At 30.8% G+C, this 24845-nt stretch overlaps 2 protein-coding genes across 3 annotated transcripts in view; one reads left to right on the forward strand and one right to left on the reverse strand.

The window, feature by feature from the left end:
- The window catches only part of LOC127702024 (integrator complex subunit 13-like), a 108420-nt gene that overhangs the window by 6813 nt on the left and 76762 nt on the right, over window positions 1-24845 (forward strand). The window contains exons 2-4 of the mRNA XM_052206003.1: window positions 1766-1831; window positions 4408-4592; window positions 8740-8820. Coding sequence (XP_052061963.1) covers window positions 1766-1831; window positions 4408-4592; window positions 8740-8820 — 332 coding nt within the window. The remainder of the gene's footprint in view (window positions 1-1765; window positions 1832-4407; window positions 4593-8739; window positions 8821-24845) is intronic.
- LOC127702118 (FMRFamide-activated amiloride-sensitive sodium channel-like) overlaps window positions 14372-24845 on the reverse strand; it is a 45351-nt gene continuing 34877 nt past the window's right edge. For both annotated transcript variants that reach the window (XM_052206204.1, XM_052206194.1), the window contains exon 2: window positions 14372-16571. In XM_052206204.1, the coding sequence (XP_052062164.1) occupies window positions 14693-16552 (1860 nt within the window). In that variant the 5' untranslated portion in view covers window positions 16553-16571 and the 3' untranslated portion in view covers window positions 14372-14692. The remainder of the gene's footprint in view (window positions 16572-24845) is intronic.

Consider the following 24845-nt stretch of genomic DNA (forward strand, 5'->3'; position numbering starts at 1 on the left):
GTATTTTTTAAGAAACAACGGAACAGCTTCTTTAATAAATGTGGAAGATTTTTTGAGAAGTTTGTAGATTGTTAATCTATAAATATATATATTCCACTGATGTTTTTTATTTGAACAGTTACACTAATAATCTACCTTTTAGAAAAACCTGCAAAAAGATAAAAACAGAACCAATTTTTGCTTCAAAAAACAGTTTTTCTGTTCCATTTCTCACTTTGCAACTTGACAACTGTTCAAACTTTAATTCTTGAATTTCTTATACCATTTACTTACAATAAATTTAGATTTTTTATGATTACATGTAAATATAATTGGAAACAATTTTTAAAGTAAGATTTGCATCCCTTTGGAAAAGCTAAGACTAACATTGATATGAAAATGGATCACTGATTATTAACTATACATGATAAAATTAATTATTGTTAATAACAAGGCAATTTTATAAAAGCTCTTCCATTGTATTTGTTATGACTTTAAATTAATTGATTAAAAAAAAAAATATTAAAAAAAAAATTTTTAATTGAACAATTTAAACAAACTTGAAGGCCGTACTTTGACCTATAATGGTTTACTTTTACAAATTGTGAATTGGATGGAGAGTTGCCTCATTGGCACTCATACCACATCTTCTTATATCTATTATATATAAGTATTATCTTTTGATATATTTTAATAAAGATCAAATACATGATTTATACATGTTATAAGTTCCCTATTAATGACTGTTTACTAGTGAACGAGATTTTTTTTACAAGATTTGAGGGATGAAAAGTGGGTGTGGGTTGTACACAAACGTGCACTATACATGCTATACATGTCCGATATCAGATATCCAATTAATAATTCACTGAATTGATTATCACCTCAGCAGTAACAGCTAGGACTAAACAACACACGTTATTTGACATGTTTGGATTATCAGTTTATTATTGATTGCAATATATTTACAGTTGATTATATGTTAACATACATGAACATGTGTGTAAGACTTAGTCAAGTATTATCAATGTCAGTAAAAAAAAAAATCCAGTTTAAAAAAAAAAATGCTAAGAAAATACCTGAAAAAAGCAAGGAAAATTTTATATAAAAGATGTTATTGATGAGTATAGAGGAGTTTATGCCCCAAATGTTTCTTTTTTTCACCAATTTTAGCATATTTGTCTTTTATCTTGAAAACTATAATAGATTAAAAGATACTGTAAGCAAAACATGATCTACAAAAATGACTGAAACCATAAATTGACCCCTTATAGGAGTTATAGCCCTTAATTGATAGTTTTATTATATTTTCCTAGCATTTTTGCCTGTAATCTTTAGAATTATTACTTAAAGAAAGAAAATTCTAACAGCAATGCAAGATCTGAAAAAAAGACTAATGCAAACGTCTGAAACTTGCAGTGAGGTTAGAGTTTTTTTTTGCCCTGTGTTGAAGGCCTCACTGTGACTTTGAGTTAAAGAACAGCATTAAAAGCTCTGTCCCTTTGCTTTATGTGTGTTTTTTGCTGTGCATGTACTGATTTTGTGTCATGGATGGATACCCCATATCCTTTGTTTTTCTGTTAATTTAACTGAAATCATAAATTGACCTCTTATAGGAGTTAATACCCTTAAAGCTTACATGCAAATTTTTTTTACACATATGATGCCAGTAAACCGCAAATAGTTATCAATTATATACAAGATCTACAAATTAAAATGCCAATAATTCTGACATAGATGACCTCTTTTACTTTTATTTTATAGAAATCTACAATTGATATTTCAGATCCAGGTAGTTGTTGGAGAGCAGTCTCTGAACTCTTGGTCAAATAAAGAACAGAATATACAACAGGTTTGGATCAAACATATATTCTTTTTTCTTAATTATTTTGGTGATATCCATTTTGTTTTAGTGAGTGTTCATTTCCATTGAGATTCCAGCTGCTTTTGGTATTTTAAAAAATTGTAAGTTATTGAAGTTGAAATTGAGGAAAGTCTGTTAAACTATTGAAAATTTATCTGAATGAAGCTGTTCCATTTCATCAATAATTCAGTTACATGCATATCATTTTGAATAGAATTGATCAGTGACAAGAAAATTAGTTAACACAACATCCATGACTGCACACGCTCTGCATGACAAAGTTACAACACTGCACAGGAATATTTAAAACAAAACAAACAGAAAGCTTGATTTTACTGTTCATTTCCTAGTTTAAGCAATACATGTAAATGTAATTTTTTGGGGGGGAGTTTTAGGGGGGTGTAACATCGTTGACTGTGTGCAAATGTTTCGTATGAGACCCTTACATTCTTCATACAAAATACGCTTTGTTCAACCATTTTACGACACAATAAAACTATAGATTGAAGCATTCAACTCTGAAATTAATTTAAATGATGTTCAGGAACAGGTTTATATACTGTAAATTCAGAAATTATTGCATGGACTTATTATTATGATTTTTGAGGAATGGACAAAAATGCAAGATATATTACCGGTATTGCGGTTTTGAGAAAATCGGTTTACAGATTTCCTGTTTGAATGGTTTTACACTAGTCATTTTTGGGGCCCTTTATAGCTTGCTGTTCCATGTGAGCCAAGGCTTCGTGTTGAAGGCCGTACTTTGACCTATAATGGTTTACTTTTACAAATTGTGACGTAGATGGAGAGTTGTCTCATTGGCACTAATACCACATCTTCTTATATCTTTATGTATCGGAATCAGAATGGGAGTTCTTATTATTGCCATACTCACCCAGTGGCATTATTCGCATTAATAAAAACCTCACAATAATTTCTGAATTTACAGTATGTATACATTGTATATTTGACATGCAGCATGATGCACAACATTTTTTTCCTTTTAAAAAAAAAATCTAGGTTTTGCACATTTTAAGAGTCTAGTCCATGCTAGGGTCTTATATATCTTGCTACAAGGTGTGAGCTCTTAAGGTCATGGTTGAAGACTTTTCAAGTATTCAAGATAAAGAACAGCAATTTAAAGCAGTTTCTTTGATATGTTGTTGCCAAAACAAAATTTTGGGGAACGTAATGTTTTTAGTCCCCTACCGACGAAGTCGAAGGGGACTTAAGGTTTGCACTCTGTCCGTCTGTCCATCCGTCAGTCTGGCAAATCAGTTTTCCAAACTTTTTTTCTTCATGATTAAAGATATTGATTTTTCTTCATGATTAAAGATATTGATTTGATATTTAGTGTACTGTTTTATCATGACAAGTTACAGATCAAGTTTGAATTTTGTTCCGATCTGATGATTTTGTGCAGAGTTATGGTCCTTGGACTTAGAAAATTCACTAAAATAATCAGTTTTCCGCACTTTTTTTGTCATTCTTGAAGATATTGATTTGATAATTGGTGTATAGTTTTATCATGACAAGTTACAGTTTAAGTTTGAATTTTGTTCCGGTCTGATGATTTTGTGCAGAGTTATAGTCCTTGGACTTAGAAAATTCACTCAAATAATAAGTTTTCCACATTTTTTTTCGTCATGCTTGATGATATTGATTTGAAAATTGGTATATAGTTTTATCATGACAAGTTACAGATCAAGTTGGAGTTTTGTTCTGGTCCGATGATTTTGTGCAGAGTTATGGTCCTTGGACTTAGAAAATTCACTCAAATAATAAGTTTTCCGCTCTATTTTTAGTCATGTTTGAAGATACTGATTTGAAAATTGGTATATAGTTATATTATTATAGATCAAGTTCAAATTTTGTTCCGGTCTGATGATTTTGTGCAGAGTTATGGTCCTTGGACTTAAAAAATTCACTTAAATAATCAGTTTTCAACACTTTTTTTCGTCATGCTTGAAGATATTGACTTGATATTTGTTATATAGTTTACACCATGACAAGTTATAGTTCAAATTAGAATTTTGTTCCAATGCAATGAACTTTTAACCGGTAGGGGACTATGTATTGTCATGCAATACTCACAGAATGCTTGTTCCAATATTGTTACCTGAAGACTTAGTGACTTTACCCTTGTATACTTTTGGCAATGTAGATTAAATACAATCTTTGATATTTAGAACATGTTTTTATTCTTTCACCTTCATGTATCCTCAACATTTTGTCTAGCTTTGGAATGTTGTATAATTGAGGGGGGGTAGGAGGGGTCCTGATCCCGAAATCCCGGTCTTAAAAACATGGAATCCTGAGGTCCCGAATTTAGAAAAATTAAAATCCTGACATCTGAAATACGAAAAAAGAATTCCCGGATCCCGAAAGGATCAATCCCGAAATCCCAAGCTTAAAAACACCCGATCCCGGAGTCCCGATAAAGGTCCTTCCCCCCTCATCATTTACATCTACCCAGTTCCCTTTTTCTCATGTTTTTTTCCGAAGTGTAGATGTTTTATGCAAGCAGTTAGAGTGAACTACTAATTTTGTTTTAATAATTACAGGTCATGCTAGCATTGGGCCATGTAGGTCCACCGAGTGTGTGCAGTAAGGAAGATGACTATGATTTGTTACACAGTCTTTCTCATGCTATTGAAGCATTATGTGAACAGACCGAGTTGCAGCAGCAATACAGTGCAGATGATATACAGAACCGAGGGCGGATCATTTGTTTGACATCTGCAAGAAGGTAAGATTTATATAGATATAAGAAGATGTGGTATAAGTGCCAATGAGACAACTCTCCATCCAAGTCAAAATTTATAAAAGTAAACCATTATAGGTCACAGTACGGTCTTCAACAAGGAGCCTTGGCTCACACCGAACAGTAAGCTATAAAGGGCCCCAAAAAATTACTAGTGTAAAACCATTCAAACGGCAAAACCAACGGTCTAATCTATATAAAAAACGAGAAACGAGAAACACTTATGAACCACATCAACAAACGACAACAACTGAACATCAGATTCCTGACTTGGGACAGGTGCAAACAAATGCAGCGGGTTTAAACGTTTTAATGGTACCAGACCTTCATCCTTTTTCTGAAACAATAGTGTAACATCACAACATAGAAAGACACACTATAAAATATCAACTGAAATAGCTTAACTCAATCAAAGGACATATTAACACCATTGAACATACACTAAACAAATAAATATGACATATGACACAATGTAAATACAAAATAAATAAACTAAGGGAAGAATAATAAAAGTAACATATTATATCGGTAAGAAATGTTTAACAATTAAAGAAAAACAATATGCTCGAACAAAAATACCATCCATTTGCAATAACTTTAAACACAGGTAAATGAAAATAATTTTGTTGTTAGGTATACATGTACAGTACCAATAGAGAAAGGAAATATTTTTACAAAATAAATAATTTAGAATACAAAATAAATAAACTAAGGGAAGAATAATAAAAGTAACATGTTATATAGGTAAGAAATGTTAAACAATAAAAGAAAAACAATATGCTAGAACAAAAATACCATCCATTTGCAATAACTTTAAACACAGGTAAATGAAAATAATTTTGTTGTTAGGTATACGTGTACAATACCAATAGAGAAAGGAAATACTTTTACAAAATAAATAATTTTGATGTTCATAGTACGAAGTAAAAATTTATAGTTATACCAAACACTTATCAAAGCTGGTATATAGACCAGATATAACCCTGAATAACATTAAATAACAAAAAAGCAATACAATTAGTATCAACAGGTCAAATAAACAAGAAAGTACGATTTGAGAGTACTCACAGTTACTGACAGCTAGTTAAAAGCCAAAACAATTAATAATAAAAAATCATGCATCAGAGACTAAAATCAACTAAAACACATCCCAGGGATTTAGTATTTTAACGTCATGGACAGTCAAAGAAGACATGACTAGTGCAATGCCAAAAATAAATGTATCGACAGACAGTAGGATAGTTAGGAGTTTAACCTCTTTATAGATCTGAACGAACGTGGGTGTGTCTTTATACATCCCACTTGAAAAAAATACAAATTTAGTTAAGTTTTAATTTGCTGATGACAAAATCGATATTAGTGCCAATGTAAACTATATTCAAAGATCTAATTACAACATTGGTAAGATAACCTTTACTAATGAGCCTGTTTAAAGGTTCGATGAGTTTACACGGATCACATAGTGATTTCCGCGCTTTAAGTACAATATTACCGTAAAATTTAGGATGTGAAATACCGTTTTTAATCAGTTTTCTACAAGTACAGCCAAATTTACTAATCAAATCTTTGTATCTATGAAAGAACTTAGCAAAAGTTTTACGTAATTTATGGTAACGGAATCCTTGATTTAATAATTTACCAGTGATGCATTGATTACGTTTGTTAAAATCTATGACATCACTACACACACGGGCATAACGAAAGAGTTGGGATATATATACACCGTATGATGGAGCCAAAGGAACATCGCCGTCTAAAAAAGGAAAATTAACAATAGGGAATGAAAAATCGTTTCTTTTGCCGTAAATTTTCGTATAGAGTTTTCCTTTAGAGATTGAAATGTCCAAATCCAGAAAAGGACAACTACTGCTGTTTATGTTAGATTTAGTTAAAGTAAGTTCTATTGGGTAAATTTCGGTAGTATATTTAGAGAACACTGGATTATTTAACGAAAAAATATCATCTAGATAATGGAAGGTATTGTTGAATGTATCAACCAAATGTAACAATGACGTGTCTTTACTGAGTTACATGTAAGATGATGGAATGAATATATATTTTTTGAAAGGGATTTTGCTTCACCTGTGACAAACATAGGGATTCTAATTTGGGTACCATTGCAGTAAAAAAAAAAAAAATTTGTGACTCTACATTTCTAATCTCTTGAAAATATAGAAATTGGCACAATGTATTGATTTTATATGTTAGTCAAACCTTTACATTTCCAATAATCTACTATTTAAATTAATTTGCATACAAAATGATGTACAGAATGAAATAACTTGTAATTGTACATGACCTACAAGTAATGTTGTTGATGACTTTTATCAAAGTACATGTAATTGGAATGAATCATGTCTTGAAAATCAGTGTATTGAAATATAATGCAATTGAATTTGTTAAAGTAATTGAAAGTTTTTTTTTTTTTTTGTGATATAAATGTCTATATTAATTCATTATTATTCATGGAATACTAGTTCTTGTGGATCTTATCGGTATAGGTTAATCACAAAATAAATTGTTCAACAAAATACAAATTTTGAATAGGCTTATATGTAGAAATTATCAAAACAACAAATTAAGTATCCAAGAAAATACAATCTTTTTTCAATTCATGGAAACCGGTATTCAAGAACATAAGTGAAATTTTAGTATTCCTTTTTGATTTTTAGCTCTAGTAGCCCATATTAAGGTCAATGCATATATGAACTGTTGCTATCACTGAATTTGCTATTACACTTTACCTGATGACTTCACAATTTCATTCTTTTTTTCGATTGAACAAAATTTGTAAGAATAATATATGGTAGTTTAATAGAATTATTGCTAATTTTGTTCTGGTAGATGAAAAATCATGGCGACTAAAAAAAGTCATTATATATTTGAATCTAATTGGGAGATTTTTTCTTTTTTCTGCCACTTCTCTGTTTAAACATTGTAATAAAGGATTATTAGGAAGACCATTTACAAAGTTTTCTCATTTTGTGCTTATCTTTTCATTCTTGACTTTTAAAACTTTCATTTCTGTGAATTAATTTATATTTTTGAGATGCTTATTTTCATCGATTTTGTGGGTATAGATAAATAAAAAGCCTATAGGGTTGTGTAATGAATTTGTAATAGTCAGTATAATACAATTTTTCCTGAAACAACAAAAAAATGGTGCCTAAGAAAAAAAAAGAATATACAGTATGTAATAGCGCATTAATTTAAATGCAGGATAAAGATGTTTCAGTGTATCAAAGGGGCATTAGCTGTCAAAATCATGTTCACCGGTTGTACTCAAATTCTCATATTTGATTTATAACATACTGAAACATATATCCAAATTACAAAATGTCTAAAATAAACAATTACCAATGCTTAGACTGGATAATATTTATCAGCATTTCGTGTGTATTTTAGTTTAGATGCCATCTAATTAACCATTGAGATGACCTCCGAAGACTGCCGACGGTCATATAACCCAATATTAACATAAATAGAAATATAATTAGATAGCGAGCACAGGCAATTGGATTTTCCTAGGTCTGTTTAACTTCATATTACAGGTTAAAAAAATATGTTAATCACCATTTTTACCTGTATAAGAATGATTTTTTTGTGGATCAAATCAGTCATCCAAATGGTCAACTCTTGTTTCACTTTCAGTGTTGACATTCTTTTACTTTTAATAGCTGAATATGCCTAGTATATGCGGAACCCATCTCCAGCTAAGGGGTTAAATTGAAAGTCACATGAATACGGTTTCAATGAGGTTAAATTATTGACTTGCAAGTCAATAATACATCAGCCATGTTTTTTAGCTTATTTTGTCAAATTTGGGCCAAACTGACTGCTTACCCGGTATAACGAAATATTATTTCAAATTTCCACTTTTATCAATACTTGAAACAAAAAGAATTGTATTTTGAATTTTGTCTAAATCGTAGCTAATGCCCTTATACTTATTACAATTTCCCCGTTGTCATCAAACGGAATAGTGTGAGTGCTCATATAAAAATTTTTTTTCAACAATTTGCTTATTTTGTACAGATTTTTAAATAATAAATAAAGTTTGTTGTTATGTATTTTGTTTATTAGAGATAGAAATGTGATTGTTTATGATTTATTTATTTTTTTTTTTAATTAGTGAAGCTCAGATACGTATGTTTGAGGAGTATGTACAAGATGCCATGAATCAACACAACAAGTTAGCAAGTGGTTCAGATACGTAAGTAATTTCATGTTTAGACTAGTTGTGTTGTTTTATACAATATGCTACCAGCTCTGCAAATGCTCAATGGTTAGCACCAACATCTGGAAGTCTGCTCTAAACCTACACTTCATGTTTCTTTAATTTTTAGGATTTTCATTTCGCCTTCAAGGCAACAGGAGCTGTGTTTTATATAAAAAAAATGGTGCTTTTTCAGATGTAAAACAATAACTTGTTTGCTTACATCTGATCATATATATAGATCATTTGCATTATGTTAAAATTGATGGAAAAGTAAGCACTGTTTAAAAAACAGATTATTTTAAAATCAGGGGTCCAGATTTACATTTGTCCAGTAGCCAGAGGCTAATAAAAACAGTATCAGACTACTGCAGAATTCTGTTTAGGTAGTCAAGTGGGCTAGTTAAAATATATCAGCTATCAAGTACTATTCACTCTGAAATTAAATTTAAAAGACCTTCAAAGTTATTGTAATTTCCTATACTTTCTTGTTTCAATTTAATTTGCCCTCTGGCAATACAAATAAACTTTTAATACATAAGACCTGATAAGTGATACTGTAAATTCAGAAATTGTTGCATGCATTTATTATTTCGATTTTAGGAGAAAGGACAAAAATGTGAGATTTATTATTGCATTTTCTGGAAAATCTGCATACAGACATATGTATCAGATTCAGAATATGAGTTCTTATTATTGCAATTCTCACCCAGTCACATTATTTGCAAAAATAAAAACGTCACAATAATTTCTGAATTCACAGTACATAAAAAGTGCAGAACAGCCACTAGAAAAGTTAAGTTGGGTAAGGATTAGGAACCAAACAAACTATTGCTATGAACAATTATTAGATCAAGAAAAGAGCTACCATGTAGTCAACATTGCATTTGAATATAGAATTCGACTGTGAAATGGATGTTATCTCATGAAACATACTTTATATCTATTGACAAAAAAGTAGTGTTTGTTATATTGAAATAGGAGTCAGATGAATTTTTGATATTATTATGCCTGTGGAATTTGAATATTAATAAAACTCCATTCTCTTTTTCTTTGTAATTGTATCAACTTTCTGGCCACTTAGAAAAATTATGGCTCAAGTTCCAATATCACCATTTGGAGGGTTGGGCATATCATTTGCATTGGCACATCACTGTTACTATGTGCAGTTGTTTTATTTTCTCTGAAGCTGTTGACCTAATTTTGTGTCCGATCTTCTGTTGCTTTTTGTTAAATTCATCCACAATTTGCACTGTCTCAGTTTGTACACTTGTCCATGGTTACATTGTTGAAGGTTGCATTGTGGGTACCATGTGTTGTGTAGCTGTTTCAATGATGTTTAAACATCTTGTACCTCTTTTTGAATATGTTTTTTTTGTTTACTCTTTGAAGTTACAACTTTTATTATGCACTACTTTCACAAGTTAAATTGGAAGTTGACTGTGATCAAGGTAGTTTCAAATTGAATACAAATTAATAAAATAAAGACTGAAAAACACCCAATGGATGAATATCACAATTTTATTGCACAATTTCATAGAAACAATTTAACAATTGTTTTGTCATTTACATGTAAAATATGATATTTATGATGACACAATAACAATGTTTTCTATATTGGAAAAGACTTAATTTGTGAATGCTAGGTTTTGTGGTTAATGGATTTTTGAATTTAGAAAAAAATCTTATGCCAAGCCTCACTGTCTTGGAGGGACATTTGTAGTTTTTGTCAGTCCATAGCATTTTGTCAAGACTATTTCTCTGAGACCTTTTGCCCAAAAACTTTATATTGGGTCAAATTGTTTTCTGTTATGTATGTATGTATATGTATGTATGTATACTATACTTTCATTTTAACATACTGTAAATTCAGAAATTATTACAAGGTTTTAATTAATTCGAATAATACGACTACTTGAGTATTGCAGTAATAAGAACTTGCATTCTGATATCATATACATATATCTTTATGTAGCTTTTCTTAAATTTGTAATATTTAAACCTGCATTTTTACATTCTTCAATAATCGCAATTATAAATGCACACAATAATTTCCGAATTTACAGTAATTGTTTTTTTGTTTGTTTGTGTTAAATGCCATTTTCAGTTACCTTAGCTACTGTGGATTCATTATTATTCGTGGGATACCAATTTTCGTTAATTTCGTGGTTACAGGTGAAGCACGAATTTAAATGTTCAACGAAGTACAAATTTTCTATAGGCTTGTATGCAGACCTTAGTAAAACCAAGAAATCAAATATCCACGAAAATACAAAGTTTCATCAATCCACAAAAATTAATGAAATCACAGTATATTATGGTGGCCAGTTTTTATTAAGAGAGGAAGACAGAGTGCTGGAAAGAACCTCTGATCTTTAACAGAAAAACTGGCAATCCTTGTTGATTAAGATCGGAGGGAACTCATCTTGCCAGAAGCTTGGTTCAAACTCACAACCTCAGAGTTGACAGGCTATTGATCACTAGATTAACTTCTCAAATCACTCTGCCACAGAGGGTCTATAATTGAAAAGTTAGGGAGTTATATGACTTTGACCTTTTGACACCTATTGCCACCCTTCTATGAGACCGTATGTTAAAGCTTTTCTACTTAGCTTAGATTTTGATATTAGGGAATTATGGGACTTTGACATATTGAATCCTATTTGCGCCCTTCTGTGAACTTCTACTGCTTTCATACTTAGTGAGATTGTTTGTCTTCATGTGTAGTTGACCATATTTTATTATCATCCAGTATTTTGACCACTTGATTTCTGAGTCTGAGTACAATATTCATATTCAAAAGTTTTATGACTGTAAGCCCTGGACACAACTGGAAATATACTATTACAGGGTCTGGAAAATCTTAGACATACTATGGGTTTATTTATTATCGTGAGTATTAATTTTTGTGGATTGCCGGGAAAATTTCATTTTTGTGGATATTTGATTTAGTGGTTTTGCATACAGGCTTATTTGTTTTTCGTTCGTTATTTTGTACATAAATTAGGCCATTAGATTTCTCGTTTGAATTATTTTACATTTGTCATTTCAGGGCCTTCTATAGCTGACTATGCGGTATGGGCTTTGCTCATTGTTGAAGGCCATACGTGACCTATAGTTGTGAATTTCTGTGTCATTTGGTCTCTTGTGGAGAGTTGTCTCATTGGCAATCATACCACATCTTCTTTTTATATTTATAGAAATATTTTAGTTCGTTAAATATTTAAATTATTGGTTCACCCATACCTACGAAAATTGATATCCCACAAATAATAAAAAGTCCACAGTATCAGTAATTTCAGAAAATAAGAAGATTTGAGTGTTGAAAATAAAACTTATATTAATCAATAATATATAAATGATTAACTTTCTTGATTTTTTTCACTGGTGTCACTTAACCCGAATAATTCAGTCGTTATATTCGGCTGATCTACGATTACTTCATTAATGCCTGAATGCATAGACAATGAAAATCTTCAATCAATCATTCGGAATTAGCTTCGGATTTTACCTTTCTCGATAAAATTGAGATGATTGCTGGTTGGTCACCTTTTCTACAGGGCACCAATCACAATCCTGGATTCTTGAAGAGTTTTTATTGTGTTAGGAATTCAGGCCCTTGCAAGTAGGAGAGATCGATTATGGGGAGGGACTGAATTATTTGGGTTAGGTGTCACTGTGTTTTATACATTGACAATTATTCCTGATGAACAAGGATTTTAATTGATTTAGCAAGAGGAAAAGAATAACAAAAAAAATTACGATTGATTTGTAAGAATTTAATTATAACACAATGTATAGAACAAAAGCTATAGGCCTTGACTGTCCTAAATGTTTAATGTTTAGATAGCATTCTGTTGTACTGTTGTACATAAATCAAAGATAGAAAATTTGTTATATACACAATTTTGGCATCTATGTATTGTTAAACCATTATACATGTCAAATTATGATATATGTAGTGATAATTTATTAAAAAATACAAATGATCAAATGTTTATTTATCATGTAGCTAAAAATTATTGTGCTGCTACAAATACATTATAAACAATCATAAAATGATTCAAAATAACAGATATTTTAACAACCATTATCTGTTGTTATATCTGTACATTCAACATTCTTCTGAGCCCCATTTGGAACATAAAAATTCTATAATTTTGCTAGGGTCAAATATTATTTGCCATACCGTAATAGAAATCACAGTAATCCAATATAGTATGGTTAACCTTACTAGGGCTCCTCTGATTAATCGGCAGAGAATGTAGTAATCATCTTGTTTGTCCGTCCATCCATCCTTCATAAATGGATTCAGCTCTCTTAAAACCCTTTGAGTTTGGTAATGAACTTGACATGCATATTTACCACTGCTAGTAGGTATGTTGCATTCAAGGAAGAGAACAGTGCATTAAAAGTCTTGGTCTATAACTAAGTTCAACTTAGTCACCCATCCTAGTGCACACCCCCCAGAGTTTGTTGATGAAGCTTGGCATGATTATCTATGTCACTACTAGAGAGTGTATTTCTTACAAAGATAAAAATTCTTCGTTGAAAGTTATGGTCAACTTTGAAAACTGTACATTGATGAATATGTCAAAAAAGAAAGTTGATCTTAAACAACCCCATGAATTATATACTGGTTTCTGTATTCTTGAATTTTTTTAGTCATTTTCTCTATTCTTTATATTTTTTGCCCATTATTCTCTATTCTTTATATTTTTTGCCCATTATTCTCTATTCTTTATATTTTCAGCCCATTTTTTCTGTACTATTTACCCATTATTCTCTATTCTGATAACCCCATTTAGACCTTCTTTGTTAATTTGTATGCAGCAGACCTTTCTATTGGCCCCCATCGATATCCTTTACTGGACCTCTAGTTTGTAATTGCTACTGGCACATGACTGGCAAACTTAGTAGTTTAAAATAAACCACTGTACATTTTCAGTAAAGCATTTGTCTATATGACAACATTTTATTGCTTCCACAGAGATTAGACCTTTTTGCACTCTTAAAGGATGTTATTCTAAATAGAAATTCTGAAAATTTAAAATTGTTAAAGAAAATAAAGAAAAAAGTAATGAGTTATCATAAAACCATTTCTAAAATTAATCTATTTTCATTGGACTTTTAGAAAAAAAAAGCATAATAAATTTTATAGTAAAAATAAAAAACTTATGATATAAAAAAAATACTGAATATCTAGATAAAAATAAAAGAAAAAAATATTATATGTTCACAAGGGCAGATTAACCAGTATCAGAAATATTCTCATTAACCAGTATCAGAAATATTCTCCTACATCTGTGATATATTTGAGTTGTCTCCCTTTGAACACTTATTAAATCTAATCAATAGTCAACTATAACTGAAGTACTTGGAATTATAAAATAAATAATCTATAATCTGAAATGACCAATGAATTGAATGGGTTAGCCCCTTAAAAAAGACTAAAATAAAAGCCCTCAAAAAACAAAAATAACTTAAAAACGGCACTAGATTTACATAATAAATAAAAAGGGATGTTACTTCATTTACAATGTTCATGTTTTCTGACTTTCAAAAGAAAGATTCTTTTGTAAGGTAATATTCACTTATACATATGTTAAGTCAATCCCTTTCATCTCTAAGATGTTAATTTCTGATGTTCAAACTCTTGACAATCTTGATGCTTAACTTGCAATAAAATGCTTTGTTTCTGAAATTAATGCAGTACTGATTTCATTGTCAGAAACTTAGAAATAGCAAATTGGTTTACTTTTTTTCTGATTCACACTGAAAATCAGCATTGTTTGAACTTGTAACCAGTTAAGTTTAGGTAACCAGTTAAGTTCAGTTCAGTTTAAGCTGTTGGTCAGCTGAGATGATGTCATACAGGTGAATCTTCTGGTAATTCTGACATTGGTTTGAAATACTCAGCTTTGTCAAAACTTTCAAAATCTGACCTTTTGTTATAGGGATCATAATGATCATTTTGGTCCATCAGTCCATTGAACGGACCATTTGGAACAGGGTCATTAGGTTGTGGAATTTTCTTTTCTGAATTGAAAAGCAGTATTATTAGTTGTATCACTAATTCAATTAGTTCCATGATTGTCAACACTGAAATGCCCATCCATAAACCCAATGTTCCACCTATATCGGCAAATAAATCCTCTATTTCATATGCTGCACTTTGTTTAAATTCTACTACATTTAAATCTTCCAAGTAGATATTGAGACGTATTAAGTTTTGATGTATAAGAGTTGATGCTCGTATTAGTCTTTGACGTTCTGTTAGGTTGATGTTTGTGTGGTATAATTTTTCAGCATGTGCTTCTGGATCATTGTACAGTTTTTCATATTGCGTGACATGTTCATGAAGATAATTGTACGCTTCTTTCAAAAATGTGTTATCTAACTGAGTTTTATTGTAAAATTTTTCTAGTGCATTTTGCTGAAAAAATTCTAAAGGCCAATATGATATTGAAAGGGCTTTCTGATAGGTTGTTTCCTGACATGGTTGGTAGCAACCACAGTCTGCTTCATAACTCCGATCATTTGCCAGTTGTCTAAGCATATCTTGTTCACATTTCAAATCTGGTAGCAAAAAGTAATTTTTTCTCTGATTGGTATTGCCATCATGGCCTCCTATATCTTCACAGTCCATTTTCTCAAAAATTTCTCGCCAGTTTTTCATTGCTCCACAATAAGATAAATTACGATTTTGCAGATCCGGTAAGCCAGACGACTTGCACTTACATTTTTCAATAACTTTTTCCTGCTTACATAACTGTAAACAAGCAAAGATTGTGTTGCTATAGTGACTGTCTTTATATAAAAGGTCGTTTGTACAGTTTCCATATGGATATGGTAATCGAGTGTTTATCACAGCTTTTAATCCTACAGAAGAAGAAAATCCGGGTGGAATGTCAAAACCATGATCCACAGGACTAGGCATTGTATTTGGAGCATGCACTTGGACACGTAATCCTGCGCTGTGAGCAATGTTATTGTTTATATTATACAGTCCATATGCTCCCAATGGTGGGTCATCATTGTCAAGAGCAATGACCACAGATAAACCATACTCTGGTCCTGTGGCTTGAATTAAAATCTTTTCAGCGAGTCGTTTACTGTTGAAAGTATAGCAGTTAAAGTAATTCTGTCCATCAAAAAAATGTGTGAATTTACTTGCATTGCATTTATGTTGATTAAAGCGACAATGCAAGAGAATGTCATTTATATCATGACCTGATGCCATAGCTTCATTATTCAGATTTTCAAAAAATGCCTGTGTTGACTCCATTCTAATTTGTTGTTCACCAAACCGAGAACACTGTTGAAATTTGAACCAGTCCACAACTTTTGAATGTCTTCTCTCCATTTGATGTTTGATTTTTGTCAGTGATATTGCCTGAATATTGCAGATAGTCACAGCTGGGAATTCAACTGGCATTCCAGTTTTCATTTCAGACACTTCAACCACAGAAAACTGTAAATATTTTTTGACTAGTAGTGACAGTTGAAGAGTAGCGGCTGTAAATCCAACAATAACCAGCAGGGCCCACATTACTTTCCGTTTTGTTTTAATAGAAGTGGCTATCTTAGAAAGTCCATGTGCAGTACTTTCAGCTCCTAATTCTGTGATGATATTTAGTGCTGTCTGGTTTCTTCTAGAGCCTCTGTCTTTCACCATCCTAAGATGGTCATGGATGTAGTTAAGCTTACGTAGGGCAATATATTTCATATGTTCTCGAGGAAATCCCCTGGAATAGAACAAGACGTACATTAAAACATTAAAATATTGATATTTTTTAAAGTGGTAATAAACATAAAACATTTTAAACATTGTTCAAGAATACTAAATCAAACTCGAAAATTAAATCACAGAATAGTTATCAGAAATAAAGACTGACTTACAAATATTTGAATATTATGGTTGTAGTAACTTCAAAACTATTGACTAAACCAAAGTAATATGTGTTCTTCATTGAAATGATAAAAAGCCAAAAGGAGATAAGTTTGTTTCCTCACATCCCTTCTGGATCTAGTAAATGCTGCTAGGTCAAAACTTTTGTTATACTTAAAAAATATATTTATGTATGTGTGATCCTGTGTCGATTTTGAAAAAGTGTGGTGCACCATGTGTTGATTCAGCAATTAACAGTCTCTTCTAAAAAACTGGTGAGAGGAAACAATTTTTAATGAAAGTCAAAGGCTGTCAACATCTAGCAAACAAATATGCTCTGACTATTGCTTAAGGCTGTCTTGAAGTAGTGAAATAGTAGCTTTTGCTTCTTTTTTTTTTAACTTTAAAGATGAAAAACAACAATAAATGTGTTGTTTCTTTGGTACAAAATGTATGTCATATCTCTCCTTTTCAATAGGATTTATTTTATTTTTCTGGTTAAAGGAAGACAACTCCAGTGTAGAAAATATTTGAGTCAACCTTGGCAAATGCTTTTGATGACCATTACTTATCTAATTTAAAAAGAGGCAGACGATAATAAAACTGGTAATCAAAACCATGGTAAAAAAACAAAACAATGAAATGAAAAACAACAGTCTACAAAACACTTATCATAAAAAATTAAAGACTGAACAACACAAACCCAATGAAATGAAATACAACAGTCTATAAAACACTTATCATAAAAAACTAAAGACTGAACAACACAAACCCAATGAAATGAAATACAACAGTCTACAAAACACTTATCATAAAAAACTGAAGACTGAACAACACAAACCCAATGAAATGAAAAACAACAGTTTGCAAAACACTTATCATAAAAAACTAAAGACTGAACAACACAAACCCAATGAAATGAAAAACAACAGTTTGCAAAACACTTATCATAAAAACTAAAGACTGAACAACACAAACCCAATGAAATGAAATACAACAGTCTACAAAACACTTATCATAAAAAACTAAAGACTGAACAACACAAACCCAATGAAATGAAAAACAACAGTTTGCAAAACACTTATCATAAAAACTAAAGACTGAACAACAAAAACCCAATGAAATGAAATACAACAGTCTACAAATCACTTATCATAAAAAACTAAAGACTGAACAACACAAACTCCACCAAAAACAGGGGGTATCAAGTGCTCCTGAATGGTAAGCAGACCCTATCATGTTGCTCATGTAAGCAAAAATCCAGGATTAGACTCATACAATATTGTTACAATCTGGGGAAAAAGAGGATGGAATTGTTATGTTTTGGATAGTCAGTTCTTTTCGGAAGTCCTTGATTTTTGATTTAGTAAAGATCTTAAGAGCTCTATGGAATTGATAACTTCTTTAAATTTTTTTTAGATATCAGTCTTATGTCAGCTTTGATTGGGTTGTCAAAAAGTTTGGCCTAATGTCAAAGTTTGCTTGGGCACATGCACTAATGTTAATTATTTTGTAGTTTCTCAAATATTACATAGGAATGTTTCAATGGTCAAAGCTTAGTTTTTAATTCTGTGCTAATGTCAATTTTTTTTTTGAGAACATGAACTAATATGTATAGATTTTATTCCTAAAAATATACCAACCAGTCCTGAGCATTTCTATAAATGAAAAGTTGATGATTTTCTGATTATTGATCATGTTAATAAGATATATTTCAAGCTATGAATCATTGCTATATACCTTCAACATTCATTCTCCATTAATATCAGGTATTAAATACTCTGACTAATGAAAATAAGATGATCTGAATTCTGTTTATGCTAATAGGATTAATAAATAAACAAGCAGTATATTTTTAGAGAACGAGGACAAAGCATATTAATGTTAATTGCTGTGGACATGTTGTAAATGTGGGATTCTATAGTATCATGAGCATGACATGTATGTTTTTATTAATCATCCAAATATTTGGATATCTAACACAGTAACAGTGCCTTATTTTTATACCAATTAATAAAATATAACAATTGTTCTAATTTGTTTACTATGATGGATCCTGCCTCCAATTCCTGTCAAATGAAAACAATGGGCTGTTTAAAGCTTGCTTTGCGGTGCAGGGTTTGCTCATTGTTGAAGGCCGTACATGTAGTGGCCTAATAATTGTTTATATCCACTTCATTTGAACACTCAGGTGGATAGTTGTCTCATTGGCAATCATACCACATCTCCTTATTTTTATATTGATAATTTCTGGAAAATTGTATTGCTTTTCTAAACATAAGATTAAAACTAAAATTGAACAAAATTCATTTTTTCTCACATGTTTATGGCCAACTTGGTATAAATTTACACACAACCATATAACTAGTTATTTTTTTGAGAAACTATATTTAGATTTCTATCTCGGGTATGAAACCATCTATTTTTTTTTTTAAACCACTTTCTCACCAAAAGCATGCAGTATGTTATTGAAAAACCATGACAAATGAAAATGAACTAAACATTGCAAGTTTTTAAATGGCATCTTTTGTTGCAGCATGTGTTCTGTTGATATTTTGTATATAATTTTCATGCTAGAATCTGACTAAAATTTTCCTGTTAGAATCTGAATAAAATGTTCCTATTAGAATCTGAAAAAAATGTTCCTATCGGAATCGGAATAAAATGTTCCTATTAGAATCTGAAGAAAATGTTCCTATCGGAATCTGAATAAAATATTCCTATCATCATCTGAATAAAAGATTTGTATAGAATCAAACTGAAATGTTCTTAACAGAATCGAAATAAAAGAATCTGATTAAAATGTTTCTGTCAGAATCTGAATAAAATGTTCCTATCAGAGTCTGAATAAGATGTTCCTATCAGAGTCTGAATAAAATGATCCTATCAGAATCTGATTAAAATGTTCCTATCAGAGTCTGAATAAAATATTCCTATCAGAGGCTGAATAAAATGTTCCTATCAGAATAAATAAGAAGATGTGGTATGAGTGCCTATGAGACAACTCTCCATCCAAGTCACAATGTATAATTCAGAGTCTGAATAAAATGTTTCTATCAGAGTCTGAATAAAATGTTCCTATCAGAATGTGAATAAGTTCTGTATAGAATCAAACTAAAATGTTCCTAATAGAATCTAAATAATTAATGCCATCCACTTGTTTATCTTTAATTATCAAAAAAAGAAATGTTTTGAAATTTTGGCTAACCAATGGTTATAAATTTCAATAATCCACATGTAGCCATAAATTATTTCGTATTTCAAAATATTAATATGAGAAAGAATTTCTTAAACAGCTAGAATCCTTAGTTGACTTTGCTACAAGTAACATACCCTGTCCTCAAGCATATAAACAACTGAAAATCAGTCAATAACTTGAGATTACTTAAAAACTGTAAAATTCAACACAGAACCATGACAACTATTTCTCTTAATTTACACTTGTGATAGAAAAAGGGTTAACCTGTATCTTGACAGTAAACAATTCACAATACATTACAAACAACAGTGGTTGTATGCGTACATTAGAATGTATTTGAACAAGCTTAAGAAATAGTTCAGATTTCAGCTGTTTTCCAACATTACAACATTAAACAAATAGGACCAAAAAGGTTTAATAATGTCCATTTTGTGTGATCAATACCACAGTCTGCATTCAAAAAGGACCTTACATGCAGGGTAATGGAATTAATACTTGATATAATTTGTAAATGTTTAAAGCAAAGATTTATACATACATCTGTATACAGATATATGACTTAGTGGTCTGTCATCCAATGTGAAAGCTAGTGGGACTAAATCCAAAGCAGGGTCAAACCCAATAATTTACTCTCTGCATCAGATATAACATCCCCATTCTGACCATAAGTGGTTGCAAAATTTGGGTGCGTCTAAACACTGCTAAGGAGTCCTTAGTGCACTAAGGACTTATAAGATGCCACTAAGGACTAGATGGGGTGCTGTTACATGTAATTTGTTTTCATATTATGGTAGAGATCGATATTTAATGCATAAAATTCAAATTTTGTAGAAAAATAATCACAAATAAATCAGTAATTTAACATTGTTTAGACACGTGCCGTTTTTTCTTTGATATTGCCGAAAATCAATGAACCGTTAGACACGTGTCAAACTACATAACTGATAACACTGTTATCTTAATTTGGAACAAGTATTTAACAGTTGTATCGCTAAAAAATTGCCAAAAGTTAGATACGAATAAATGAATTATTTTTCAGTTTCAGATTATTTCAATGATCAAATTTGATTTAATTTCGCACTGAATAAGTTGTTTAAATTTTATTAATTTTTTTTTCAGAATCAAGGATTTGTATATTTCTTGAAAACTTATTTAATAAATAATAATCATGTAAACAGATGTATTTAAACATGAACTGTTTGCACAGTGTTTATTTCTTTTGCGTTTGCTATGGTTCATTTTCAAAATTTATTATTATATAAATAACACGTTTGAGCAAGGATTTGTATAAAAATCCTTGGTTTGAGCAATTTCTTTCAGGACAAAAACGAATTCTATATGAAAAGAAATTTTTACTTCATGCAACCAAACTTATATAATACATGAACCGTTTGGGCGGAAGATGTGGTATGATTGGCGATGAGACAACTCTTCACAAGAGACAAAATGCCACAGAAATTTATTAATTATAAGTCACCGAACGGCCTTCAAACAATGAGCAAAGCACATACCACATAGTCATTATTTCATAAATTATTTCGTATAATATCTTAAACAGAGAATTTGGTCAATAAAATACACATCGGATTTCCTTCTGACATACTTGTTTTTAAAAAAAAAAAAAAATCTTTTTTTTTTCATATTTTACATCGGATAGATTTAGATATAAAGTATTCACATTATCTTGTATTCCAAAAATTGTTATTTTCGTATCATATGGTAAAAGCATATTTTCTAAGCAATTCGTACAAAGCATAATCTTTTTTTTGACAAAATTATATCTTTAGCTCTAAATTAACACATACGGGATATTTTTCGTAAATAATGTGCTAAAAACTGTGGAACATTTTAAAAAACATTTGTCTCCTTTATATATTTGAAAATGAAACATCATTTGACTTGAGTTCGATATATGCTTTTTTAAAATTCTTTTACTTTAAGATAAAACAAATGTCGAACAATGACAAAAAATAAGTACCGTATGAAGCCTTTGTAAACAGCTATATATAGATTAGACCGTTGGTTTTCCCGTTTGAATAATTTTACACTAGTAATGTTTGGGGCCCTTTATAGCTTGCTGTTCTGTGTGAGCCAAGGCTCCATGTTGAAGGCCGTACCTATACCTATATTGGTTTACTTTTACAAATTGTTACTTGGATGCAGAGTTGTCTCATTGGCACTCATACCACACCTTCCTATATCTATGTTATTCATATTGTCTATCAAACTGGTTGAAAACTAGTTGTTTTGATAAACCACAAGGACACCACATGATTTTTTCCCTATTCAATCGAAATTCGTAAAGAGTAATCTAAAGTGGAAGCAAACATCATGTTTTATAGTTTTTCAGAATTTACTCATATTTTTTTAGTGAAACCATTTGTATATACACTCATCTAAATTCTTTAAAAAACTAAAAACTTATACATATATCTATTCCTTTTGTCTTGGTATCTCCTACATAAACCTTTTAACAAGCTGACCACACTCTAACTTAATATTAGTTAGCGCACATCAGAGTCGTGCACCTATTGCAAATAACTTTGTCGGAAAAGAAATAAAACAAAAGCAAAATTATTTGTCCTTTTAATCATTGTAAATAAGAACAACACATTTAATTATAAAATATTAAGCATTAATCTTTTCAAAACAATTGTTAAGTACTTAAAATAAAAAGATAATGATTGTTTATTCAGTTGTTATATTATATGGCATGTGGCAATCGGTTCACTGATTTTCGGCATATCAAAGAAAAACAGGCACGTGCCTAAACAATGCTTAATTACTAATTTATTTGTGATTATTTTTCCATAAAATTTGAAATTTATGCATTAAATATCAATATCTACCATAATATGAAAAGAAATTACATGTTACAGCACCCCATCTAGTCCTTAGTGGCATATTATAAGTCCTTAGTGCACTAAGAACTCCTTAGCAGTGTTTAGACGCACCGGCAAAATTTATACATCCTGCACAGCCAAACGGACACCAAACTTTGGCAAGGTTTTTACTGCTGATCAGAAGACCAAGGATGATCATATTTATATACCCCTTCAATCCTTGGGGTGATTTATATTATGAGATCAGGGAAACTGTTTCCGTGACAACTGTCATACTTTTATACAGGATGTCTGGAAAACAGTACAACAGGGGCAAGTTCAAAGGGGAGCAAACATGGTGTGCACCCCTTAATTAAACACATATATATGAAAAAATAGAGGTAAACAAAATAATTTCCCCATTTCCCTAAAATTCTGTGAATTTTTGTGGCTACCCTCCCCCTTTTTACCTCAAGTTGTGTACCTGTACATGTACATGATCATTCGCCCTTGAAGAAAAAAACCCTCTTGCAATGGTAACATAATGATTTTGAATACTGGAAAAGTTTTGGAACAGCAGAATCAAAAGACTCCAAAACACTATTTAGATGTTTAGGCATAAAACTTTATCATTTTTCTAGAATTTTTTTTTTTTAAAATGCAATAAACACCTACCAGTTGGACATGAATTTTATACCTAATCCACTGACACTATTAATTTCAATAAGACAATAAATCCCTGCATTTGTCATATCACAGAAATGAACATCAATGAAATATAGATTGATAAGAAATGAACATCTGTACTAAGAATAGTTAAATATGATAATTGGTTAAAGACCAATTAATATATATTGGGCTTGACTACCTAGAGAGATGGTTGTTGACCAGTTAATTAGGTCTAATTGGATTAATTAGTTATCAGTTGATCCCTGTGGTCAAGGTAATTAAAGATGTCTGTTTCAGTCAGTGGAAAAATTGATTTCTGTTGTTATATAGTTATCTAATATCTAAGGGATGGGTTTAACCTGACCAAAAAGTATCTGACCTTACATGACTTGTTAAAACCCCACACTAGGCAACATTCTGTCAAGATTTGTAGCAAATTTATGATTGTACATATCATCCTTGGACCAACCATGGAAGTATTATATTATCCATGGACCAACATTATGAGTATTTTGACTTAACAGGAACATCCTACGGGAATAAGATCCAGAACCAAACAAGAGATTATACATATTTCCTAGTTAGAAGTTAATTTTATAGAATTGTATCATTTATAATGATTGAAGAAGATATGGGCTGTATTAAGTCTATTACACATAGCAATGAAATTCAAAAATATATTTAAGATATTTGATTTATATCAAAATCAGCATTTGATTTAACAGTAGTACTATTATCTAATGTTTCACATTTCTCACATAAAAATTATGGAATTGGAGGGCTGGGTGTTGGGCTGACTGCCTTAAAGGACAGATATGGGCTGTATTAAGTCTATTACACATAGCAATGAAATTCAAAAATATATTTAAGATATTTGATTTATATCAAAATCAGCATTTGATTTAACAGTAGTACTATTATCTAATGTTTCACATTTCTCACATAAAAATTATGGAATTGGAGGGCTGGGTGTTGGGCTGACTGCCTTAAAGGACACGCCCTGGTCACACATGAGTGAGTCTCCTCTATGTTTGATAGTAAGATTTGCAAAAAAATGGTATAACTTAATAGACTCTAACATTGGTGGGACAATTCGCTAAAAATTCTTTGAATTGGATTGAATGTTTTTTAATATTTGCTCTGAAAACCAAAAAGCCTGTGAGCTTTAATCCTAAAGGGTGGTGTTTTTCAAAAGTTGATCAGCATGTAAGAATACAAACATGATTTTGAAATTTTACCATTTACATGATCTCAGTTAATGAAAGTGAGATGCCAGTGTGATTTATATCTAACTGAAATAATAAAAAAAAAGTCTTCCAACAAATTGTTGACACAGAGGAAAGTAAATTATGATTAAATTATACTTACATTTAAGAACAATATAAATCCTTATCTGTTTCTCAAGTTCCAAGTTTGAAATCACTAATATTTTTATAAATCT

Source organism: Mytilus californianus, unplaced genomic scaffold (genome assembly GCF_021869535.1).
Source record: "Mytilus californianus isolate M0D057914Y unplaced genomic scaffold, xbMytCali1.0.p SCAF_1, whole genome shotgun sequence".
In the NCBI taxonomy this organism is placed as follows: Eukaryota; Metazoa; Mollusca; class Bivalvia; order Mytilida; family Mytilidae; genus Mytilus; species Mytilus californianus.